This window comes from Microcaecilia unicolor, chromosome 13, assembly GCF_901765095.1.
Source record: "Microcaecilia unicolor chromosome 13, aMicUni1.1, whole genome shotgun sequence".
In the NCBI taxonomy this organism is placed as follows: Eukaryota; Metazoa; Chordata; class Amphibia; order Gymnophiona; family Siphonopidae; genus Microcaecilia; species Microcaecilia unicolor.
The window spans coordinates 67,517,303-67,541,257 of NC_044043.1; the positions used below are offsets into that span (position 1 = coordinate 67,517,303).

Consider the following 23,955-nt stretch of genomic DNA (forward strand, 5'->3'; position numbering starts at 1 on the left):
GATGACACCAGGAATTCTAAATCTCCACTTCTTTCCCTTCTTGATATTTTTAAAAGTTATATACTGGAAACTTTTTAAATTCCTGGAGTATCAATTTCTCCTTTTTCTAGAATTTATTTTACCTAGTTGAAGAAACAACCTGGTGAGCAACAAGATAGTGGGCAGTTAATAGATGTTTTAAACTTCACTCTCCTTAATAAAGCAGTCTGATTTTGAATCTGTTGTTTTTGTGACTACTTGACTCTGGCTTTGAGTTTGGATTGGAACTGGTTGTTTTGACACTGTGAAGCACCTTTTTAAATTAGGATTTTTCCAGCTATTACTGCAGTTTATTCTTTTGAGGCCCAGTGTTCTTCCTTTGGGTTCTCTGTTGATTTTAAAATATCTTCGTAAATGTATAGTAAAATATATTCTCAAAGGACACGCAGGCTGCTTGTTCTCACATGTGGGTTGACAGCACTGTGCACGTTTATTAGCGCTATAGAAATTACTAGTAGTAGTGGAAAAATCCTGGATAATTTTCACTTTGAACCCTAATAAATGTTATCTGTTAACTGCTGATGGTTATTCTTGGGAGGTGTATCCATTTATTACTCTTTCATTTTGATTAATAGTCCTCCTTTTTCTTCTTGTAGATCTTGGGTCCTAATGTATTATGGACAAGGGGTGTTTACTGTACCTGAATGTACACCACTTCAATAGCTTAGGGTTTGCAGGCAGTATATAATAAATCAAATAATAAATACTTAGGGGTGCAGATTTCTTTATAGTAGTTTTCTTTGATTCTGTACTATTGTACATTTATGTACAAGTCATTTCATTGTGATTGATATCCTATAAAAAATAAAATTGGAAAAAAAAGATAACCAGGTCTGTCAGGGAAATCATAAACTAGGATCTGGTTAGTTTGTGCTGGGTGATGTCACGTGCAAGCCAGTAAGGTGTCCTTGTAAAATGTGGCCTGCTTCTACAGGTTCAGAAGCATTGTTAAGAAATTAAAAAACAAATAGCAAAATGTTTAAGTGAAATAGGCCATTGCTATTTTTTTTTTTTTAAATATTGCAAATTTATTGCCTCCTCTCCTGGATTACTCCATGTTCCTCATTGCTGCAGATTTGGGGACTTCCTTGATTATTTTTTAGGTCCAGTAGATGTTTGTCTCATCACGTGAGCTGCTGGGGGACAGGTCCTGAGATGGTTCCCTATTTTTAATACATCATTTTTTTCTGACTGCTCTACAGTCGAGACTTGTATGGGGATTTCGGTAGCCATCATCATGAAGGGAAACCTCTCCAGAGCAGCTGCAACCAGATTTATTATAAGCCTCATACCTAGAAAGGTCATAGGAAAAGGACATTCAAATGAAATTAGTTTTGAAGATTTTGATTTTTGAATGTTATGGCTGAGAAGAATTATATATAGGCTTATTTCTGAACAGAAGTGCCTGATAGCTAGCAGCTCTGAGGAAGGTCTAAGGTGGAAATGGGACTTAGTTTATGCTAACAAGCAGCACCCACTCCATCTCTAGTTTCGCCTCTCCTCAGAACATATGTGGCACCCTAAAGGTTTTATGTTTATTTTGGACCAGGAGCCTTGTCTGAAGGCTTTTCTTATTTCCAGTGTTTAAAAAAAACAAAAAAGAAAAAAAAAACCTTAAGGTGAGAAGAGGAGTTCAGAAGAGTCTGGAAATACTGCCATTGAAACCAGACCTTGAAGGGAGGAGTAGGTTAGCATGGAAGAACGTATTTTCAGTACCACTGATTTATCTCGCTTTTTATGTTCTTTTGCTTCAGATTCAGCAGCTTATTTTCATTTTCTTTAGTGAAAATGGTAACATTTGTTTGAGCATTTACCAGAAATAAAAATATGCATATTTACCCTGCTTTTCTCATAGTGAATGCTATTTATGACTGTCCTCTGTTTAATCCCTCAGCCTGTTTCTAATCTAGTTCATTTCCGCTTTGGGTCCCACCCTCAGATTGCTTACAAGCATTCTCTATGGGACAGTATTAAAAGCTTCTGATATCAGAATGTACATCAGCATACGCACTCTTTTTTAAATTTTAGTCACACAAATTACCATATTTTTCGGACTATAAGTCACGGTTTTCTACAGGCATGTTTCCGGTTGCGATATAAAAGCAACTTATATATTGATTTTTTTCTGGATTTTTCACAGTGGTTCATAATAGTTTGTTACTTCAAGCGAACCTACTTACCTGTAAATGCGTGTCTATAAAAGGCCCATGCCTGCTGCTTGCCTCACACTTTGCGAATTTTGCAATAACACTAGAGAGTTAGGAGAAATTCTTGAGTAATCTTCATCTTCTGTTAGTGTTCACCAACCTGCATTGCATGTCTGTTTTTGGGACACTTTGGTAATCCTCAAGGAGCCTAATTTAAACAAGAATAAGCCTAATGATCATCCAGCATAATATCTCACAATTCTGAGTTTTAAACCCGAGGCCCAGATTTATGAATTATAGCCTTTTGTCAGTTCATACGTGTTCATTTTTTATATAGTGCTATATTTTAAGTTGCCTATTTTCCATTTTTGTTTCATTTAGAATCTAAACTGAAAATGGCACCTGGTAAATCAAGGAAGGCATATACTGCTAAATTTAAACTTAAAGTAATTTAAGTTTGCAGACGGATAGTAGCAACAGGGCAGCAGTACATGAATTTAATGTTGGTGAAAAACTTGTTCAAGACTGGCGTAAATGTAAAGATTTGCCACTGTTGATGAAGAGGAGATTTAAAAAAAAAAAAAAGCGAACAGGGGACTTAAAGCAAAATGGCCTGAACTTGAAGACCGTATTTGCAAATTTGTCACTGAACAGAGAGTGCAGAGTTGTGGTGTATCTACAGTACAGATATGCCTAAAGGATAAGGAAATTGCCAGAAAACTGGAGATTCAGGACTTCACTTATAGCCCATTCTGTTGCTTTAGATGAAATAGCAGCAGTTGAGCATAAGAGTGAGAACAACTATGTGTGATCAATTGCCAGTTGACTATCAGGGAAAAAATCATAAATTTACATGAGTTTGTTAATTCACAAATAAGTAAATGTGGCGTGACCTCCAATCATATCATTAATATGGATGAGGTCCCGTTAACTTTTGACATTTCGTTAGGTCACACTGGAAAAAACTATCAACGTAAAAACTACAGGACATGAAAAATCCCATTTTACTATCATCCTTGCATGCTGCGCTGATGGGACTAAGCTGCCACCCATGAATTTTTTTTCTATCTAATTTTTATTGTTCTTATATGGATTGCCAGCTTCACATTAATTGTACATCATATTTCATATATTTTATATTTTTCAGTGTGCATTGTACATTGTAAGAGTGGGATGTGATCACCATGGTTTAAGTATTTGTTTAGTAACTCACTAAGCATTCCCACAATCTTTTTCTTGGCATAATAGTTGCAATCTTGATCCCACCCCTTAACCTATATTGTGCCCTTTTTATCTGAATTGAAGGTTTATTTACTTTCTTTTTCCTAGATCATGACCTGTGTTTTTTAGGCCCCTTGTTCCCTTCCCAAGCATATACCAGCCATCCACAATTTGGGAGGATAAAAGAAACCAAGGCTATGTGCATATAAGAAAGTATATTTTTTATTTGCTTACCAAGTGCAGATATAATTAATAGTTTCTCATGAGAGATCAGTACAGTTACCTAAAGAGATGTTCACTGTCTGCATCTCTGAAATACTGTTCTAATTCAGTTGCTTATATAATTTGTTTAAATGATTTACATTACTTTTTTTTCTGCAAATTATCCTTCTCACAGATTAGCATCTGGTTCCCTTCAGCTGCTAGACAACATTCTTCTGTTGTTTATACTAGTTTCTTTCCCAAGCCTGCTTTGCCCGTAAATGCCAGAGATCATGCAGGCTCATCAATCTCTGATAGACTCCAAAATCACAGTCTTACCAATCTCTGGCCTTTTAACCCATTCCATAGTGCATAACTGTGCTCATAATTCTACATCTCCCCCCTTCAAGGCCTTGAAAATAAGGGCTTCACTTATATTAGGTTTGTGACCCTGGTGTTACAGAAAACATAAACCATAGCCTAGTCCTGCACCTAGGACCTGTGTCTCGCCTTTATTTAACTTATTCTACATATTCTGTGTTAGTGCCCCGGCCGCAGGCTGGCTTAGGTTGCAGGCCACTCAGGCTCCCTCAGCAGGATGAGAATCCTGTTCCTGTCTTACCCGTCATTGCCACACGACCTCATGAGCACTAAAGGGCGATTTCAATTTCCTGCATAACTCATGAGCACTAAAGGGCGATTTCAATTTCCTGCATAAGTGTCTAGATCTTAGTCATCTTGTTAAGGTTAGGGAGTAGGTGTGAGTCACACAATTCATGCCAACTCTATTACATAGGCTGTATATGACAGGTATTGGACTATGTGTAACTACAAGGTGGTTATAGTGAGATGTATATTGCCCTTTTTTAACCTTCCCTGGGCCTTATGTTACTTACAATGCCTCCCCATCTGAATAATCCTAGAGGAGGACGATGCAGAACAAAAGAAATCACAAAAAATTTAAACATTATCTTCAACATTTTAAATCTCTGCGTTAATATGTAGTCTTTCGTATAGAACATAATCATGTCCTATAGGTTCTTTCTTAAAGCAGTTTCAATTAATTGTTGCACTAAACTCCTAATACAGGGTATTACACAACAGCCAAGAAGTACGAATACAGCAATAACAATTATTGTGGTTAAACTGGATACTATAAAAGTTTTACATTTCCCAAAAATATTGTCCATCCCCCCTATCCAGGTGGTATCTACACCCGAATTCTCAGCAAGTTCATATGGCATCTAATTGAGCAGCAATACCTTTAACTGCATCTCAAGTATAATTAATGAAGCACTGTTGATTATAATACATGTAATTAATCCATTCAATATTCTTGTTAATAGTGGACCATCAAAACAAAAAGAGTTCAAAACCTGCAACAGTTTGGTTGCGGGCCTTGAATTCATTTGGCACTCCTCTTGGTACACCTATAGAGTCAATATAAATTCTATCATCAAAGGAACCAGGGATTTCTCGCTTCTTTCTAGAAAGAACTGGATTATCAACTGATTGGATTACTATGGTAAGTGGAATCACATTTGCCCTGCCAGTTGGTGGGCAGCATTGAGTATAAGGTTTTGGTTCCACAATACCACCATATGTCCGCCCGAGGAAAAGTCAAGGTCAGTGGTAGAGGTTAAGTTAGAGTTACATAGTGAAAGATTACCAACTGAGTAAGGATTCAGGACTTTTTCTCAGATTAAACAGGTCTCAAAAATTGACCCAGGGACTGGTGGTCTGAATACTGGGGGTGTTTTCGCTCCTATGGGTAAGTCAAGGAACAGTAGACTGAGGGAAAGGCAGTGTGGTTCGATAGTTTTACTGGAACCCTGAAGCAGTTTTAACATGCACATGGTTCCATTGTAATCATTGACAAAATTTAAGGCAAATGGGACTGTCTGAGGCTCAGGCAAGAAGCAGAACAAACATAACAATCAAATACGTTTAAACTCTGGATAGTATACCGAATCCAGTCTAGCCACACATTAACTTCACCGAAACCAGTCTCAAGAACAAAAGTTTCCCTAAGGCTGGTTACATTGAGGAGCTTAATGGGAATCTTTGCTTCTGAAATTTGAGGTAGTAAGGGATTAAGTGAACCAGTATTGGATATTTGAGGAGAAGTGACCATCACACAAAAGCGACCAACAGCATCCGTGTTGGTGGCTTCTAGTCCAATACCAAAGGTACGATTAATCCCTTCATATGCCCCTTTAAAGGTAATAAGTACGGGGTTACATTTCTCCTCTTCACAATTTGTACATTCTACTGGTTGTCGGACAAGGGTTATATTATGACGTAAGGGATTATTCCAAGCCAATTGGTATTTTTTATGTAGGATAGTTGGGTCCAGTATACCACCAATTAAAACAAGGAGATGCATTATTACTCATTTCAGTATAAATACACAAATAAACATGATATTGACAATACCATCGTTGCCAGTCTAAAGATCCACAATTGGCTATGTTACAAACAACCAATTGTAATGTGACTATCTTATCAGTTAAATTTAACTTTATTGTGGTCTTGACCAGATACCTTCCCAGAGCGTAGTACCTATCCACATCTTGGGAATCTAAATTATTATTTCCAAAAAAGTCTTGGAGATTGAAGACGTGTTATGATAGAAGTAAGAATAATGGAAAGCCAATAGATGGTATACATATTAATGGTTATGCTAAACAAAAATAATACAGTTCCTTTCTAATAACAGTAATATTATGGCTAATAGGAAGGTGAAGGTTGTTAATAAATCCTATAACAGTGAGTCCCTAGTCATAAAACAGAAAAATTAACAACAGATAATTCAATGTGAAAAATTAACAAAAGATAATACAATGTTTTTCTAGCAGTATTAATACCAGCGCGAACACAGCTATGCCCACAAACAGTAGTCCCCAGATAGTAAACTTAAGAGTCTGTGGCTCCAGGCACTGTTGTTTCAGGGTTGGGGGCTGCATAAGTAAAGGATGTCTGTGTAGGAGACTGGTTGTCACCTGAGTCAGAACTGTGAAACACTCAAATGTCTTTAAGTTGCACCCAAGAAGTGTGGTCCTGTAACGTCGCTGCTATGGCTGACAGGGCCTCAATTCGGAAAGGTCCAACGTAAACAGGATTCTTCCAAGTTTTATGGGTATAAACACCACACACTTTCCCAATATTGCAGTGTATTGGTATAGTCTTTCATTAGTTTCTGTGGAGTCATGTTGAATGATGATGGCATGGAGTTTTATCTCGTGGCCATTTGGGGTATCTGTGAAATTGAGCAGTTGTCGAGAGCCTAGTTTCTAGTAAGTAGGCATTAAAGTCACAATAATAATCTAACATTATTGGCATTATGTAAGCCACATTGAGCCTGCAAATAGGTGGGAAAATGTGGGATACAAATGTAACAAATAAATAAGTAATGTTTCCTATAGATTAGGTCTCCTATTTTCAATGCTTTGGGGTCTTCTGTACCACTTTCCCCCCCTTCTGTCTGGCAGTTCCTGTGAAATGCAAGACAGAAATGTGATTAGAAAGTTATAGGGCAGTGTAAGGATGAAGATTAGAAAGCAGCAGTCTGTATGCCGTGGGGAGGCTCACATAGGCAGGCATCATGTTGCATCTAGAAGACCTCCATCTAGAGGGCCACATGGTGTCCAGGAAGGTAAACAGTCCACACAATAGTTGTCCAACTCATAAGGAACATGTCATTAACTTAAGGGTGTGCTCAGATTTCATTCTTTGCACAGTTCAAGGTATATGTAGGATATAGTAAAAATCAATGGCCATACTGGTCTGACTAAAAAAGGATGTCAGAAATCATATACATGTCCCTTTACAAACATTTCTACGTAGATTCAGTTTACACCAGCATATTTCCAGCTCCCATTACAAATAGACTTCCTTTGTTTAAACTTTCTGTAACTTGGTACATAAAATTTCCAAAATTGAATGAGAGAATGCTTATAAGTTCTGCACAATTGTATTATTCAATAAAGTTCAAGACATAATGTTTAAATCTCTATCATTGGGCCATTACAAACAAGCATAGGCACATTTCATGTATGGGAAAAAACTAATTAGGGAAAAATAAAAATTACATCAGTATCCAAGTATTAACAGTAGAAATTAGGGAAAATAAAGTTCTGTATTTGTAGGAAGAAAACTAATTCATAGCTGGTAGAACAAAGAAGATTAGGGCATCAAGTAGTTAGGATCACAGGATCTCCATTTATACTAAACAAAAACAAAGGGCATGAAGAATATAGAAAAAAAAAGGAAAAAAATAATTTAACATGACAGCTGTTTACAATGACCATCAAAAATTGTATATATGTTATTTTAAAACATCCCTCATGTTACTGAAATAATATGGTGAAAGAGAAGGTAATTTAGACCAATTGGGGCAAACTGAGTTTTGTCCTTGTTCTGGGGCAGTACAAAACATTTTCTTGCAAGGTACACAAAATACCTTAACTTCTTCTTAATCTAAACATGCATCCAGATTTACGTTTCCTGTGGGGCAATTTCTTTTGAAATCTCAGGTATTTGAGGTACAGTGATACAGATATATAAATATTTATCATAAAAGTGATAAACTAAACAGATTAAGTACTTCAGCAGACAAAAGACATCACATATATCTGTACAATCAAGATGGGGCAAAGATATCTTCCAAGTAAAAGGAATCTCTAAGGGTTATGCTTAAAGAGAAAGAAAGGACCCTAAATTCTGTACTGAATGTGAAAATAGTTCACTTTAGCTGTAACTAATGCATTAAAAATATTGATAATATACAGAATATAAGTAGTTAACATATCTAGTATGGAATGCAGAAAAGAAATCTTTTGTTATAGTGCATACACAACTAATTTGTATTCAGAAGAGAATTTTTTTATATGTACTGAATGTATTACCCACGACAGACTAACAAATGAAAAACAAAGAATTAAGAGGTTGTAAATTAGATCATACTATTGAAATGCAGTACCGGGCATATTCTTTAAATAAGCATGGTGTGATTCACAAATATGCATAATAAATTACCAAAAAAAAAAGTATCCTAGGGCTAGAAGTACTTCTTATGTGCACAAATTAATAACATGGCATAGCCACTCCAGAAGTAGAAAAATGTACAACAGTACTGTTTAAATGATCCATGGAGTTTCTTTATTTCTGCAGGTAATAAAGAAAGTCTCAGTGGGGTATATTACAAATAATATTTCTTTATATTAAAATGCATCCAGGATAGCCATGTATAAATGAAACCCTGATTCTATAAAAAGTCTACATGTATAATTCAAAGTCTGATAAAGGAAATTAACAGTCAAAAATGAATTTACAAAGATCACATAGCTACACTGGTCTGGCTATGGTAGTCATAGGACACACATGTACATGTTTCAACGTAGTTTCCTAAAGCAAGCAGGGAAAACCACCATAAATTTTCATACTAGAATGTGAACATGTTTCCTAATAGCTTAAACATCCTGAAAGTAAAACTATAGAATTCTTAGCAAGCCTAGCAGGGAAACAAAATTGTTATCTAGAAATCATATACACAAAATAAAACATTGAAATAGAATTATATACAAAAGAAAACACTGAAATAAAATTGTATCTAATAAATATTAGATTTAAGCCAAGAGAAATAAAACTAACTGGTCTTTTACTGGTTTTGTTGTGGGGTTTTTTCTTTGATGAGGCAAAAATAGTGCCAAGCCAGCAGTTAACTGCTTCGGGCTAAGAACAAAAGGTAATTTAAGCCTTATCAGTACCGCGGGAGTTCAGAGCTCACACAAAGAAGGAGATAGAAAGCTATTTACAAAGGAATGTTGCTAAGTAATCATGCCAAACAGAGACACAAACCATTCTTCCAGACAAAAGAAACAATTCATCTATGCTCTCAGAAGAAAAAGAAAAAGGTGTTTAAAAGAAAAACACTGCTTACAATTAAAATTAAATATATCCCTAGTTACAGTGCGTTAGAGCCATGAAATCGAACAAGAAAAAAGAAGGATGTAGAAAAGCTTCCTGTGGCCACAGAGAACGAAAGAACATGGTTAGGAACAAAGAAAATTCAAAGAATGAGATTGGAACAGAAGTCACGCTACATAAAAATATATTTAGCAAGATTTATTACAACAAATATCAAACAGTCATTCTGAGTTGACTCTGGGATATCAAAATGAATTCAAAAATTAAATTATATCAATAAGCCTCTGCCCAGTAAATTTATGGGGCACGGGGGCATACAGTAAAAAAAGTTATGACTTATTGTCCAGCGAATTGAATTTTAACAACCTCAAATAAAATAAGGAGCCCATGAAAACCCATTTTGGTAACATTTTGATTAGATTTATGGGAATTTTCTTGGAATTCTCCGTCATATCAATTAAATCAGGAGAGAGCTTCTGATATCCGACAGCTGTGTCACAGGGAAGTAATTTAGTTTGGGACGATTCCCTGGACACAGTATGCTATAAGTCCTGCTCATATGGAGGAGGGCATAATGGATTGGTGGGCAGTGGTGGTGGCAATTTAGTGTCGTCTGGTAAATTTTCTCATGCTAATTGTTTTTCACCCACCAAAATCCATTTATTAATAGCTTGTAAATGTTTCAGTCAGGATTTTCCCTTATTCTGTTCCTTATTGTAAGCAATTAATTGTTGCAATAGGGAACCCTCACATGAGCCATTTAGTAGCCAGCAGAAATTAGATTGCTGATGGTTCCACTTATACCATTTTTTATTTAATTTAGTAAGTTTTTTTTTTCTCTAAAAGAAAATATTTAATTACCTTTTCAAGGGGCGTAGCCATTATATTAAAAACCTAGTATTTTAAAACACCTATTCTAACAATCGAGACTGAGGACCTACTAGGACTTGTTTTCTAAACCTGGTATTTTACTCACACCTAAGGCTGATCAGACCCTAGGACCTACCAGAGGTTACTGCTATTTTAAAACACCTAGTCAGACAATAGTGACATAGGACCTAACATAATAATAAATTGTTTTTAAAGATGTCACTTACCAATCTTCGTCCTTACCAGGACCGTCTATGGTGTCGGGAATCCTGCAGCTGAACCGACACCCTTGTTTCTTTTCAAGAATATACCTGAAAATCTCCAGACTGAACCAGGATACTGTTTCTACTCCTTAAGGTGCCTGGAAATCTCCGGACTGAACCAGAACCCTATCCCCTCTATCGACAGGGTTACCAATGTTTTTAGGCCCCTTGTACCCTTCCCAAATTAGCATATATCAGCCATCCACAATTTGGGAGGATAAAAGAAACCAAGGCTATGTGCATATGAGAAAGTATATTTTTTATTTGCTTACCAAGTACAGATACAATTAATAGTTTCTCATGAGAGATCAGTACAGTTACCTAAAGAGATGTTCACTGTCTACATCTCTGAAATACTGTTCTAATTCAGCTGCTTATATCGTTTGTTTCAGACAATGATTTACATGACTTTTTCCGCAAATTATCCTTCACAGATTATTATCTGGTTCCCTTAAGCTGCTAGACAACATTCTTCTGTTGTTTATACTAGTTTCTTTCCCAAGCCTGCCTTGCCTGTAAGGGTATCATAATAGATCATAAATACCAGAGATCATGCAGGCTCATCAATCTCTGATAGACTCCAAAGTCACAGTCTTATCAATCTCTGGCCTTTTAACCCATTCCATAGTGCATAACGGTGCTCATAATTCTACACTTGCCATATTTGTTAATTGTGCTGTCAATTAATTTTAATGTTTGTATCTCATCTTTGACTCTCAACCAATCCCCTAAGTGTAGTCCTTTCTGCTTCCAATTTCTACCTATTGCCATTCTGGCTGCTAGTAATAGACTTAATATGAGTTGTTTAATATTTTGTGGCTATCACTATTTCTGGGAATTTTTGTAAGAGGCATAATTCTGCCTTCTCCCTCTAGTTTATCCTCACCCTTTTTTCTATCTGCTCCCACAGTGCCATCCAGAACTTGCAGATGATTTCACATTCCCACCACGTGAAAGAATGTGCCTTTTCATCTGCGTCCTCTCCAATATAAGTTATTGGGGGGGGGGGGGTTTATTCATGTGTGCTATTGTGGTTGGAGTGATGTACATTGTATTTATTTTGTATTGTAATTGTTTGAATTGTGTTCCTATTCAGCACTTGTGAATTGTATCTGTATTTGTGTCTATTACTTATCCTTAAAGGTTTTCCCAAACCAGTTTTCCCATTTTGGTATGTGATCATTGATTTGTGTTCCTCCTATTTCAGATAGGGCTTTATATAATCTTGAGAATTCTTTTTGGACTCATCTCTTTAATGTTTTCTATTTCTGTTGGTGTTCTGAAGGTATTGGTACCAAGCTATGCATTTACCTAGTATCTCGTTCAGCTGTCCAATCTCCATTAATATTCCATGACTAAACAGTTCTCTAAATTGGGTGATGCCTATTTGATTAAAGTCTTTGTGTGTGGTTAGGAGGAAGTCAAATAATTTGACTTTTGGGAAAAGCATTTCTTCAGTTCTTGCTTTTGTTTCTGTAATAAACTGTTTTTGAATTAGTGGGGTTAAGAGTGTACGTAATTAACCTTGCCATGCTGTCCTCCAGCTTTTGTCTTCCCGTTTACCAGTGATCTCAAATAAGGACCTAAGATTATTTGTAAGCACAAAACCATGCCACAATATATATTTCCACCTAACGTGGTAATTCAGACAAATTAGAAAGGCTGGCTGGATAAAGACATGATGAATGTATGGATAGAATGTGGTTTTGGTAAAAGACCTGATAGTTTCTTTAAGACCAGAAAAACTGTTCTAGTATGAGCACACACATTGCAGAGAATATTAAGAAGAAAATTAAAAATGTTAATCTATACTGGTTATTATAACTTGGGGCCTGACAAAAGTTCTTTAACCACTTGATATATCGGTAAACAGAAGGTTCAAAGATGTGTGATGTCTCTGGGAAGGATGGATGACCAGCAGTAAACAGTTTGACTGCAACTGGGTGAAAGTGTCATGCAACATATGTGGAAGTGGCTCAATGGGTCATCAAGGCCAGGCAGACTCAAAGCCCATGAATAATTACTGCTGTGTTTAGAAAAGAAGAAATATTGCAAGAAGATGACAATGAATGTGATAATGAAGAGGATAAAAACAACAAGGATGGTACGAAGTCTTTACCAACTGAATTCACACAGCTTTTCAAAAGCGATACGGAAAACAAAGATTTTGAGGGTTTTCCTGACTCAGAACTTTCCAATGATGATGGTTGAATTAAATTTAATATTCAAACAAAGCAGTAATGGTTATTTACTTCAATAATGTTGCCAACTGGTATTATTTCTTACTAACTTTCTAGTTTCACATCTCATTTCATATTATCTTCAATATAGGTTAATTGGTGGCTAGTGATGACTTTGCTGTCTACCACCATTTTAATGCGTTTCTGGTTATAGGAAAATTATAAAATATTTGTTAAATTATTTACGGTAAATGATGTTTTAACAATTTACCTATGACTTTAGGAATCACTTTATTGGTATTGGACGTTTTCCTGTGGGAAAATGTTATTGGTCCAGTTCATCCATGTGTGAGCCTTCATTAGTAGCCGCATGGTTTGGGGGAGACTTATAAGATGGTCAGATCATTGCCGGGAAACTTCTGCACCCAAAAACCATAATTAGTAAATGTGTCAATAGTGTTTGCCAAAGAAAGGCATTGACTTTAGCTGGAACTGTGTCTACGGTCATGGAGTTCATTTGGTATGAGACATAACGTAAAAGAATTATCAGGTATGCACCTACAAAGGTTAGAACTTACTAGCATGTTAGACTAAAGGCAATGGGAATGTGCATATGTGGGTATTTTGTTTTATATTTAAGACCTCTGCCCAGGAGGGAGGAGGTGGTTATATTTTGGTGTAGGACCAGGCAGATCTTGTGCTGCTACATGTGTGGGTCAGTGTCTGCCTTGTTGCCAAGCAGATAGTGAAATTGACACACAGAACCATAAGGTCAATGCGGAATATAAGACACATTGTTATGTTATCTGTCAATGGCAGAGCTAAAGACTTTTTGGTATTATTATCCTTTCTGAAGGCAGTGCTGACAGCTAAAATCTCATTTAGATATACAGTAGCTAGAGGGAGGGTTGTCTGGCATGGGTTAATGCATGTCAGGTTTTCAGGTTGATGGGAACAAAGTTGTACACTTCTGACATGTTACCTGAGTTTTATTTCCTCCTAGTTGAGCAGAGGGTGGTGTCCTAGAAATTCTGCAAAAAAATTGAAAACCCATTTGGGTTTTTTTTTTTTTTTTCAGTTAAGCATTGCTATTCTAACAATTTATCATCTCTGTCTTTTTAGATTTGTTAACTGCTCAGATATAATATGTGATGTGTAGGATACTAAAAGCCTAATAAACTTGGAAACGTTTTATTGTGTTACGTCTGGGGAAGTGAGCCCTTGTGCCCCGGCTGAGCACGGCGAAGATGGAGCAGCACCGCACTCGGTCAGGCAGCCAGACAACCCCTAGCTTCACCTGGGAAGCGACCGTCGTTCCCCGAGAGTTGAGCCCCCAGGTGCAGGCGGCCACCAGGACTTCCGGGACCAGCGGGGTGTACGGCCACCAACCAGACAGGAGGGGAAGCTGACACAGTCCAGGGACCAGGGAGGCAGCACACAGCAGAGTAGTCAGGAGTCAGTCCAAAGTCTAGGCAGGCAGCAACCCAGCAGAGTAGTCAGGAAACAGTCCAAGGTCTGGGCAGGCAGCAACACAGCAGAGTAGTCAGGGAAACAATCCAAGGGTCAAAAACACAGGATCATAAGATAACCGGCAGAAGAATACAGACGAGGACTGCGACCTCTACAGCAATAGAAGCCGAAGCATGGAAGGACCGGTGGCAGGGCTTTAAATAGTATAGGAATTAGGCTCAAACATGTGCAGCTGTTCCAGGATGGCTGCCCCAATCAGAGGAGATGCTGTACGCCCAAATATGGGCTTCCTTCCTGAAGGTGCCCAACTCCAAGATGGCTGCCACAACCTGAGACACCCATCTCCAAGATGGCCGCCCTATCCTGGAGATACCCACATCCAAGATGGCCGCCGCATCCTCGAATGCCCATACCCTTCACAAGCAGGCTGCACTTCTGGAGGAGTGTAACAGTTGTATGTTTTTATTTTTGATTGGTTTTATTTCTTGTATTGGTTGGTATCCACTTAGATTGTAAGTTTAGCAGAATATAAATTATTAAATAAACCCATCACTTCATCTCATGCTTTTACAGTCTCTAAACAGTATCTCTCTAGATGTTTTTGTGATCAGCTGAGGAAGGGGTGGAAGGATAATTTAATTTCCTGAGTTTTCCTTTTAATCTGGTATACTGTAGAAATCCAAAAATCTGGACTGCTCGGGGATTGGATCATTCTGGATTTTCTGGATTCTCAGGCAGTACTTACCCTTCCAGTGTCTCTTCTTATTCAGTGGTGTAAGAAATAACTAAGAGGGTGTAAGGATGGAGACAAAGTGCAGAGAGTCACAGAAAAGGAAGGAAAAGACGAGAGTTAAGGTACTGTAATCCAATGCGGGGGCCCAAACCCCACTCCATGTGGCTACACCTCTTCCCTTTTTTCCCTTCTGCATGGTCCAGCATTTTTCTTCCCACTCAGCCCTGCCCACTTACTCTTTCTCACCTTTCCTGAAGTCTTCGGAGCTGCTTCCTCCGGCATACACTGGGTCTTTCCCCTCTGACCCGTCCCACCCCTTCTGATGAAGCTTCCTATTGTTGGAAGGGCGGGATGGATCAGAGGAGAAAGGCCCAGTGCATGCTGTAGACAGGAAGTGAGAATACTTCAGGAAAGGTGAGAAAGAGACCAGGGCCAGGAATGGTGGATAAGATGTTGGACCATGCAGGGGGGGGGAGGGGGAGGTGTAACCACATGACCTGGAAGAGTGAGAGAAAGCAAGTGTGCAAGGCCTGGAACAAAGTGAGATAAGCTGTACCATGGACGGGTGGGTAATCCAGATTCTTAGGTGGTTGGCATGCAAATTTAAAGGGTCCGGATTCTTAGGGGTCCAGATTTCTGGACTTCTACTGTATATTAAATAATTTTATGGGCAGACAGACCTTCCTCTATGCCAGGTGATGTTTTTGACTGCTCCTTGGCAGGATACCATCCACTTCTTGCTTGAACATCAGTCTGTCTTTCAAATGATGCTGTCTGATCTTCTTTCTTTTTATTGTTTAGCTACATGAAAGTAACTATGATGCTGGGAAGGCCCTCCAGCGCCTGGTGAAGAAACCTGTTCCCAAACTGATTGACAAATGTTGGACTGAGGATGAAGTAGTAAGTAATGCTACTCTCTTCTATTGCTGCTTGTTCTGTTGGCCATTGTTCTGCATCTGCATGGGGATCCCAACTGGCTGGGGAAGTGTATGGCTTAATTTAAAATGTATATTCTGCTTTTAAATTCACCAGAAAGTTCAAAGCAGATTACAAAATGAAGTATACAAAACAAATATATTGTAGCATCCAATATAACTGACATTGAAATAGATGAAAACCCTAAACCAAACATACACAAATCATATGACTTACTACCCCAAAATGCCTCCCCCTCCTTCAGTGCCTTATTTGTGTTCTCTGCTCTTGCTAAATTCCCTTATTATTCCACCATAACTTCAAATAGCTTTGTCTTCAACAAATACCAAAATGGTGGCAGATTATTCCACAGCTCTAGAATAATCTCTGAAAGTTCCTAATTTTGTTTTAACTAGCTTCTTCCTTTCATCGTTGGTGTCAAAGTATGTGTTTGGCATGAGTACAGTGCCCACCCTGCAACATATGCTTGAGTCATAAAAGAAATAGTGACACTGAGATGCTGATACAGAATCTCACTGTAATTTATTTTTTATATTTTTGCGTCCCAAACTGCAGTGATCTGACTCTATTGGTCTAGAAATCGCATGGGCCAGTTGTACAGCCCCCTACGTGGACTGAATATGATTAAGATCCACATTTAGTGAAATATAGGGCAACCAGATGTTTTGGGCAGTGGTTTCACAGGTTCTGTCAGCACTCTTTCTTATTAGAAAACTTGATAATAAGACATGGAAGGTGACCTGGATGTGGCTTTTTTGTTGAACTTACAAAGTTCATAAAGAAAGATTACTGACCCTAAAATAGTCTACCATTCGATGTGGTGGATCCTAGTACTTTAGCAGATTCTGGAAATGCTCAAGACTTAATATGGAGGGCAATAGTAGGAAAAGGGTTTGAAAGTTCAGTAGAATGACATGAGAGGGTAGAAGGTGGTATGAGAGTTTGTAACAGTATGCTTATCTACCCAAAATGGTAGAATTGCAGTTGGGCAAATTGGATAGGCCAATTTCATCTTTGTCATTTACTATGTCACTCTAAACTTTCAGAGCTGTAGGACATTCACCAGTTGAAGCAGAGTGTTTGGCTTACCTTCCTAGCTGTTTAGTAGCAGAGACAGTGTGCCTTGTCTGTTCATAATGGAGATGGCATTCACTTTCTTGCACAATACATAGGGATGTGCAAACCTACCTAGATTCATGCCCTTCTAACAGAAAGCAGAGCATGGTTATGCTGAATTAGAAAAATAAGAAAATGAATCACTGCTGCAGTTCAAAGTGAGCATTATCAGTATTACATGATGCCTGAACAGAAATTTTGGAACTCATGTGCTGCAAGTTTCATTTGAAGCATGAATAGTCACTTCTGACTGTGCAGTAGGGCGTGAAGTGCATTCCTGCCCTGGAGAAGTAGCCTAGTAGAGCAGTGGGAAGCCAGGGTTCATCTGCTTTTCTTCTGACATGGCTTGTAACCTTGGGCAAACTATTGCCTCGGTTTCAAAACTTAGATTTATTATCATCCTGCTAGACCAATTCAGGCACATGGGTTATGCCACCCTACCAGCAGATGGAGACAGAGAACACTGCTTTTCCCAATAATCACTAATAAAAGTGTAAATCAATGAATATCTTCCTCTGCCAGGGACTTGCACAAAGCAGCGTGGGAGCTCTGGCTTCCCTACAACCAGATTTGTTGGCTCCTGAGGCAGGCGTTTTTGTGCTGAAACATCTGTGTTGTCTGTTTATTTTTAAGAAGTTGCTTAATAAGTTCATTTTTTTTGTACCATTTGTTGGTATTGGATTGGTCCTCCCTTACATTTTTCTCTATTTGTTTATGTTTTGCATTGAGGGATTATCTTCTTCCTTTTTGCATTTGGGAATTTAGGGTACAACACATTCTCAAAGACTCATTTTTCAGCTGTAGTGGGGACAGGTCGAGCAGCAGTCCTGGAGAACCATTATCAGGGGGTGAGATTGATGACTACCTGTATGTTTCTGAAACTCAACTGCTAGGAGAAAGATACTGATCAAGATCAGATAAGTTGTTATCCAAGGATAATGGCCTAGATCAGTGATGGCGAACCTTTTAGAGACCGAGTGCCCAAACAGCAACCCAAAACCGAATTATTTATCGCAAAGTGCCGGTACTCATTATGGGCGGGGTCACCACATATGACTCCACCCCTATGGTAGCCACACCCCTTACACCAGCCATGGCGAATATAAACAGACATCATTGAAAATATTATACTAGTGTAGGAGAAAAAAATAACATGACTTTCTTCCATTATAAATCATTTCTGTAAGCTGTTACAGCTCCAGTATGCCCAGTGCAAAATAAGACAGCAGATGTAAATTCTCCAATTCGACATATTCCAAACACTAAAATGAAAATAAAATGATTTTTCCTACCTTTGTTGTCTGGTGATTTTGTTTTTCTATCCATATTGGTTCTAGTCGCTGATTCTGCTGCTCTCTATCTGTTCTCTTAACTCCGTTTCCAGGGCTTCCTTTCCATTGATTTCTTTACTTTCCTCCTTTCTTCTTCATTTCTTGCTCTCCATCCATGTCCAGCATAGGTTCGCCATCACTGGCCTAGATCATGTGGTCAGTAAACATTTTGACATGACAGTGGGAAAATGGTCATGTTTGCACTTTTGTTGGAGAGATTGTTAGCATGGAGAACATAAGAGTAGCCATACTGGGTCAGACCAATGGTCTATTTAGCCCAGTATCCTGTTTTCCAAACAGTGGCCAAGCCAGGTCACAAGTACCTGACAGAAACCCAGTTAGCAGCAACATTCTGTGCTATTAATCACCAGGGGCAAGCAGTTGCTTTCCCATATCTGTCTCAATAGCAGACTATGGAATTTTCCTCCAGGAATTTGTCCAAACCTTTGTTAAACCCAGATTTGCTAGCCACTGTTACCATATTCTCCAGCAAAGAGTCTCAGAGCTTTATTGGTTGAGTGAAAAAATATTTCCTCGTATTAGTTTAAAAATATTTCCATGTAACTTCCTCGAGTATCCCCTAGTCTTTGCACTTTTGGAATGAGTAAAACATCGATTTACTTCTACTCATTCTACACCACTCAGGATTTTGAAGACCTCAGTTATATCTCGCCTCATCCATCTCTTTTCCAAGCTGAAGAGCCCTATCCTCTTTGGCCTTTCCTTATACGAGAGGAGTTCCAACCCATTATTATTTGTTTGCCCTTTTCCCCCAAAACAGGCTTATTATGCTGGTTGTGTAGACTCTTCTGTCTATGCGAAATGTGGGGGCCAAGATAATGCTCTATCACATGCATTTTGGTTGTGCCTACTTGTTCAGAGCTATTAGAATAGATTTCTACATTTTTCGGAATCTTTATTGGGGAAGACTATCATTCCATCTCTGTTGGCTATCCTGCTTGGGAAATTAGACCATTGTGGACCACATACTCGATTTGAACATATTTTTTCTATAAATCTTGTGTACTTAGTAAAAAAAAAAAAAAAATGTTCACTGCAATATTTGGTCCTAGATTACTTACCGACCTTTTGGCACTGGAGGAATAGTAATGGAATCACAAGATGCTTGCCTAACTATTAAGTGTAAGAAACTATTTTGGGCAGTTTGAGGAGTTTATATACAATCTTTACCATCACGAGCACATAGCTTAATACTTAATGAACTGGATTTATAACTGGTGACACCATACTACTGTACTGATGCTGCCGTTATAATGTTATATCAGGGGAGAGGGAGCCGGGGTGGCTGTTTTCATTTTTTCCTGCCATGTTGTGGTTTTCTGTTGGAGAGTTTTAAGAACACAGGTTGTCCACGATTGGTGGATTTGTTAAGATGTTACCTTACATAAGTACATAAGTAGTGCCACACTGGGAAAAGACCAAGCATCCTGTCAACGACAAGGGCCAAGGGCACCTGGCAAGCTTCCCAAACGTACAAACATTCTATACATGTTATTCCTGGAATTGTGGATTTTTCCCAAGTCCATTTAGTAGTGGTTTATGGACTTGTTCTTTAGGAAACAGTCTAACCCCTTTTTAAACTCTGGTAAGCTAACCGCCTTCACCACGTTCTCCAGCAAGGAATTCCAGAGTTTAATTATGTGTTGGGTGAAGAAAGATTTTCTACGATTTGTTTTAAATTTACTACACTGTAGTTTCATTGCATGCCCCCTAGTCCTAGTATTTTTGGAAAATGTGAACAGACGCTTCACATCCACCTGTTCCACTCCACTCATTATTTTATATACCTCTATCATGTCTCCCCTCAGCTGTCTCTTCTCCAAGCTGAAAAGCCCTAGCCTCCTTAGTCTTTCTTCATAGGGAAGTCGTCCCATCCCCGCTATCATTTTAGTCGCCTTTTGCTGCACCTTTTCCAATTCTACTATATCTTTCTTGAGATACGGTGACCAGAATTGAACACAATACTCAAGGTGCGGTCGCACCATGGAGCGATACAACGGCATTATCACATCCTCACACCTGTTTTCCATACCTTTCCTAATAATACCCAACATTCTATTCGCTTTCCTAGCCGCAGCAGCACACTGAGCAGAAGGTTTCAGTGTATTATCGACGATGACACCCAGATCCCTTTCTTGGTCCGTAACTCCTAACGTGGAACCTTGCATGACGTAGCTATAATTCGGGTTCTTTTTTCCCACATGCATCACCTTGCACTTGCTCACATTAAACGTCATCTGCCATTTAGCCTCCCAGTCTCGTAAGGTCCTTCTGTAATTTTTCACAATCCTGTCGCGAGTTAACGACTTTGAATAACTTTGTGTCATCAGCAAATTTAATTACCTCGCTAGTTACTCCCATCTCTAAATCATTTATAAATATATTAAAAAGCAACGGTCCTAGCACCAGACCCCTGAGGAACCCCACTAACTACCCTTCTCCATTGTGAATACTGCCCATTTAACCCCACTCTCTGTTTCCTATCCTTCAACCAGTTTTGAATCCACAATAGGACATTTCCTCCTATCCCATGAACCTCCAATTTCCTCTGTAGCCTTTCATGAGGTACCTTGTCAAACGCCTTTTGAAAATCCAGATACACGATATCAACTGGCTCCCCTTTGTCCACATGTTTGTTTACTCCTTCAAAGAATTGAAGTAAATTGGTCAGGCAAGATTTCCCCACACAAAAGCCGTGCTGACTTGCTCTCAGTAATCCATGTCCTTGGATGTGCTCTGTAATTTTGTTTTTGATAATAGCCTCTACCATTTCCCCCGGCACCGATGTCAGACTCACCAGTCTATAATTTCCCGGATCTCCCCTGGAACCTTTTTTAAAAATCGGCGTTACATTGGCCACCCTCCAATCTTCTGGTACCACGCTCGATTTTAAGGATAAATTGCATATCACAAACAGTTGCTCCGCAAGCTCATTTTTCAGTTCTATCAGTACTCTAGGATGAATACCATCCGGTCCAGGAGATTTGCTACTCTTCTGTTTGCTGAACTGCCCCATTACATCCTCCAGGTTTACCGTGAAGTCAGTAAGTTTCTCCGACTCATCCGCTTGAAATACCATTTCCAACACCAGTATCCCTCCCAAATCTTCCTTGGTTACTATTGTCCGATATGAAGTTTGGGGGGGGGGGGAGGGAGGGAGGTTGGAAGGTTAATTTTGTCAAAATATGTACCACAGTCCTTTTGTACTTTATAAGCTTTTAATTGCTCAATAAACATATTTTCAATAAATGCTGCAGACAGAAGATCACCAGCTGAATGTGCAGCTCAATAAATTTGCAGAATAGGGGCCACTGATCATTCTTGCTTAGGATGAGGGAGCACTGCTACAGAAAGCTTAAATACATGTCATAAGAGAACAGAACAGATTATTACTCATCTCAGTTTTGGAGCATTGGGAAGTGCAAGGCGGCTTCTGCTTTCTCTTGTCTGGTGATTGCGAAATGCAGGCAGCTTCTGCTTTCTTTTACCTGATGATTGTTTTCAACTCCCATAAGCACTGTGCTTGGGTCCTGAAGGAGGAATGCTGCAGAGAATATTTTTAGGAATCGTCAGAGCCTGTCTCTGTGTATATGCAGCAGGCACTTCCAGATACATAAATACCTGAAAGCTAGTTGTTTGGAAAAATGTTACATGTTAGAAGAAATATGAGATTAATTGGACATCTTACCCTAGACCCCAGCCTTGTTTGCTCCAGCTCTTTTCAGGAAGTACTCTAAGTAGTATGTGTGTGTGTATATATATATCCACATAAGGAAAAGGTATATAACCCTTACTTGCTGAGGTGAGCATCATGTGAGTTATTTTAATATATTTTTTTTAAGTTTGCAAGATGGTCAGGGCTGGGACCAGCTTTGGACTGGGAGGTCAGTTGGCACTCCAAGCCACTCACTCAGCACTCCTCTCTCTATCTCTTAGTAAAGCAGTCCAGAATATACATTCTGAACAAGAAGTTTACTGTAATTTGGATTATTCAAGCAAAACTTGGGACAAATGTTTAGTAGTGACCATATTCACTGGTAGTAAAGTAGGAAAAAATATTTTAACACTTGAAAACTTATTGTCTGGATAGAGGTTCCTGGATACAGTCCTCTGGCATCCTTACACTATCTGGGACCACTCAATCAGATAAGTGCTGCTTTGCTCTTTTATCTTTTTATAAGGCTTTCTAAGCTTTGAGACACAAAGTCTATTAAAGATGGCATTATTCCCCAGATGAGATCTGCTGGTGGTTCCTTTGTTGATGTTTCTGTGACCGTCATTTGGTCCCTTTCTTGTTCCTTTAGGCTGATCTTGTTACTGCTCCTCCTCCTCCTCCTATGATAGGCGGTTGTAGTAGTGGTGGTCTGGTCCCCATCAAGGTTCCACCAGAAATCAGTGCAGCATCTGAATGGACTCTGTTACTATTTCCACATGCTTTTTCTTCTACTGTGACCTGGCTGGGCTAACCAGTCCTGTTACATCAGTAGATCACATGAGTCATAAGTTTAACCTATTTGTCCATGATGACACCTAGATCCTTTTCTTGGGTCCTGTGCACTTATTCCCTTTTCCAGAACATTTGTAAATGTGTTAAAAACAGTGGGGTCCCAGTACAGGTCCCTGGGGTATTCCATGATTTCTCTTTCTCCATTGAGAGGGAACTGAGCATTTAACCCCACTGTTTTTCCTGCTGTTTACCAGTTCCCAGTTCATAATAGGGCATTGCCTCTATTCCAGAAATGTTTTAAACTTTATCTTTTAGTTTTTTTATTTTTGTTTTTACAGCAACAGCATACATTCCTATGAGGGTGCTAAATACACTGTTAAACCCATTATTTGTTACATTAGTCTCTGAAAAAAATAGTCTAGCTATTGACATCTATACAGAAAAATACTGAGTCTAAACTATTTCCCTTTAGCACGCAGTACCCTAGTTATGTAGGTCTCATCATAGGATATAATGAGGTAATTGTTCTTGTTTGGAAGTATTTCCCAATTTGCTATTGCTGTACATACTTTACCTGTCATCTTCTTTGACAAACTCTTAACCATTAAAAAAAAATTCTCAAACCATTACAGTGGAGTACATAAGTAATGCCATGCTGGCAAAAGACCAAGGGTCCATGGAGCCCAGCATCCTGTCCACGACAGCGGCCAATCCAGGCCAAGGGCACCTGGCAAGCTTCCCAAACGTACAAACATTCTATACGTTATTCCTGGAATTGTGGATTTTTCCCAAGTCCATTTATTAGCAGTTTATGGACTTGTCCTTTAGGAAACCATCTAACCCTTTTTAAAACTCTGCCAAGCTAACCGCCTTCACCACGTTGTCCGGCATCAAATTCCAGAGTTTAATTACGCGTTGGGTGAAGAAAAATTTTCTCCTTTACTGCAATATCCTTGGTTTGTGTGACTTCTTATTTTCTCAGTAATCTGTCATGCAGAACTTTGTCAAACATATTTTGAAAATCCAAATACACAGTATTCTGCCCTCAGCTG

At 38.7% G+C, this 23,955-nt stretch overlaps 1 protein-coding gene across 7 annotated transcripts in view; it reads left to right on the top strand.

Annotated features, from left to right (window-relative positions):
- Nucleotides 1–23,955, top strand: part of RERE (arginine-glutamic acid dipeptide repeats) — a 569,568-nt gene that overhangs the window by 462,900 nt on the left and 82,713 nt on the right. For all 7 annotated transcript variants that reach the window (XM_030186180.1, XM_030186182.1, XM_030186181.1 and 4 more), the window contains one exon: nucleotides 15,854–15,952. In XM_030186180.1, the coding sequence (XP_030042040.1) occupies nucleotides 15,854–15,952 (99 nt within the window). The remainder of the gene's footprint in view (nucleotides 1–15,853; nucleotides 15,953–23,955) is intronic.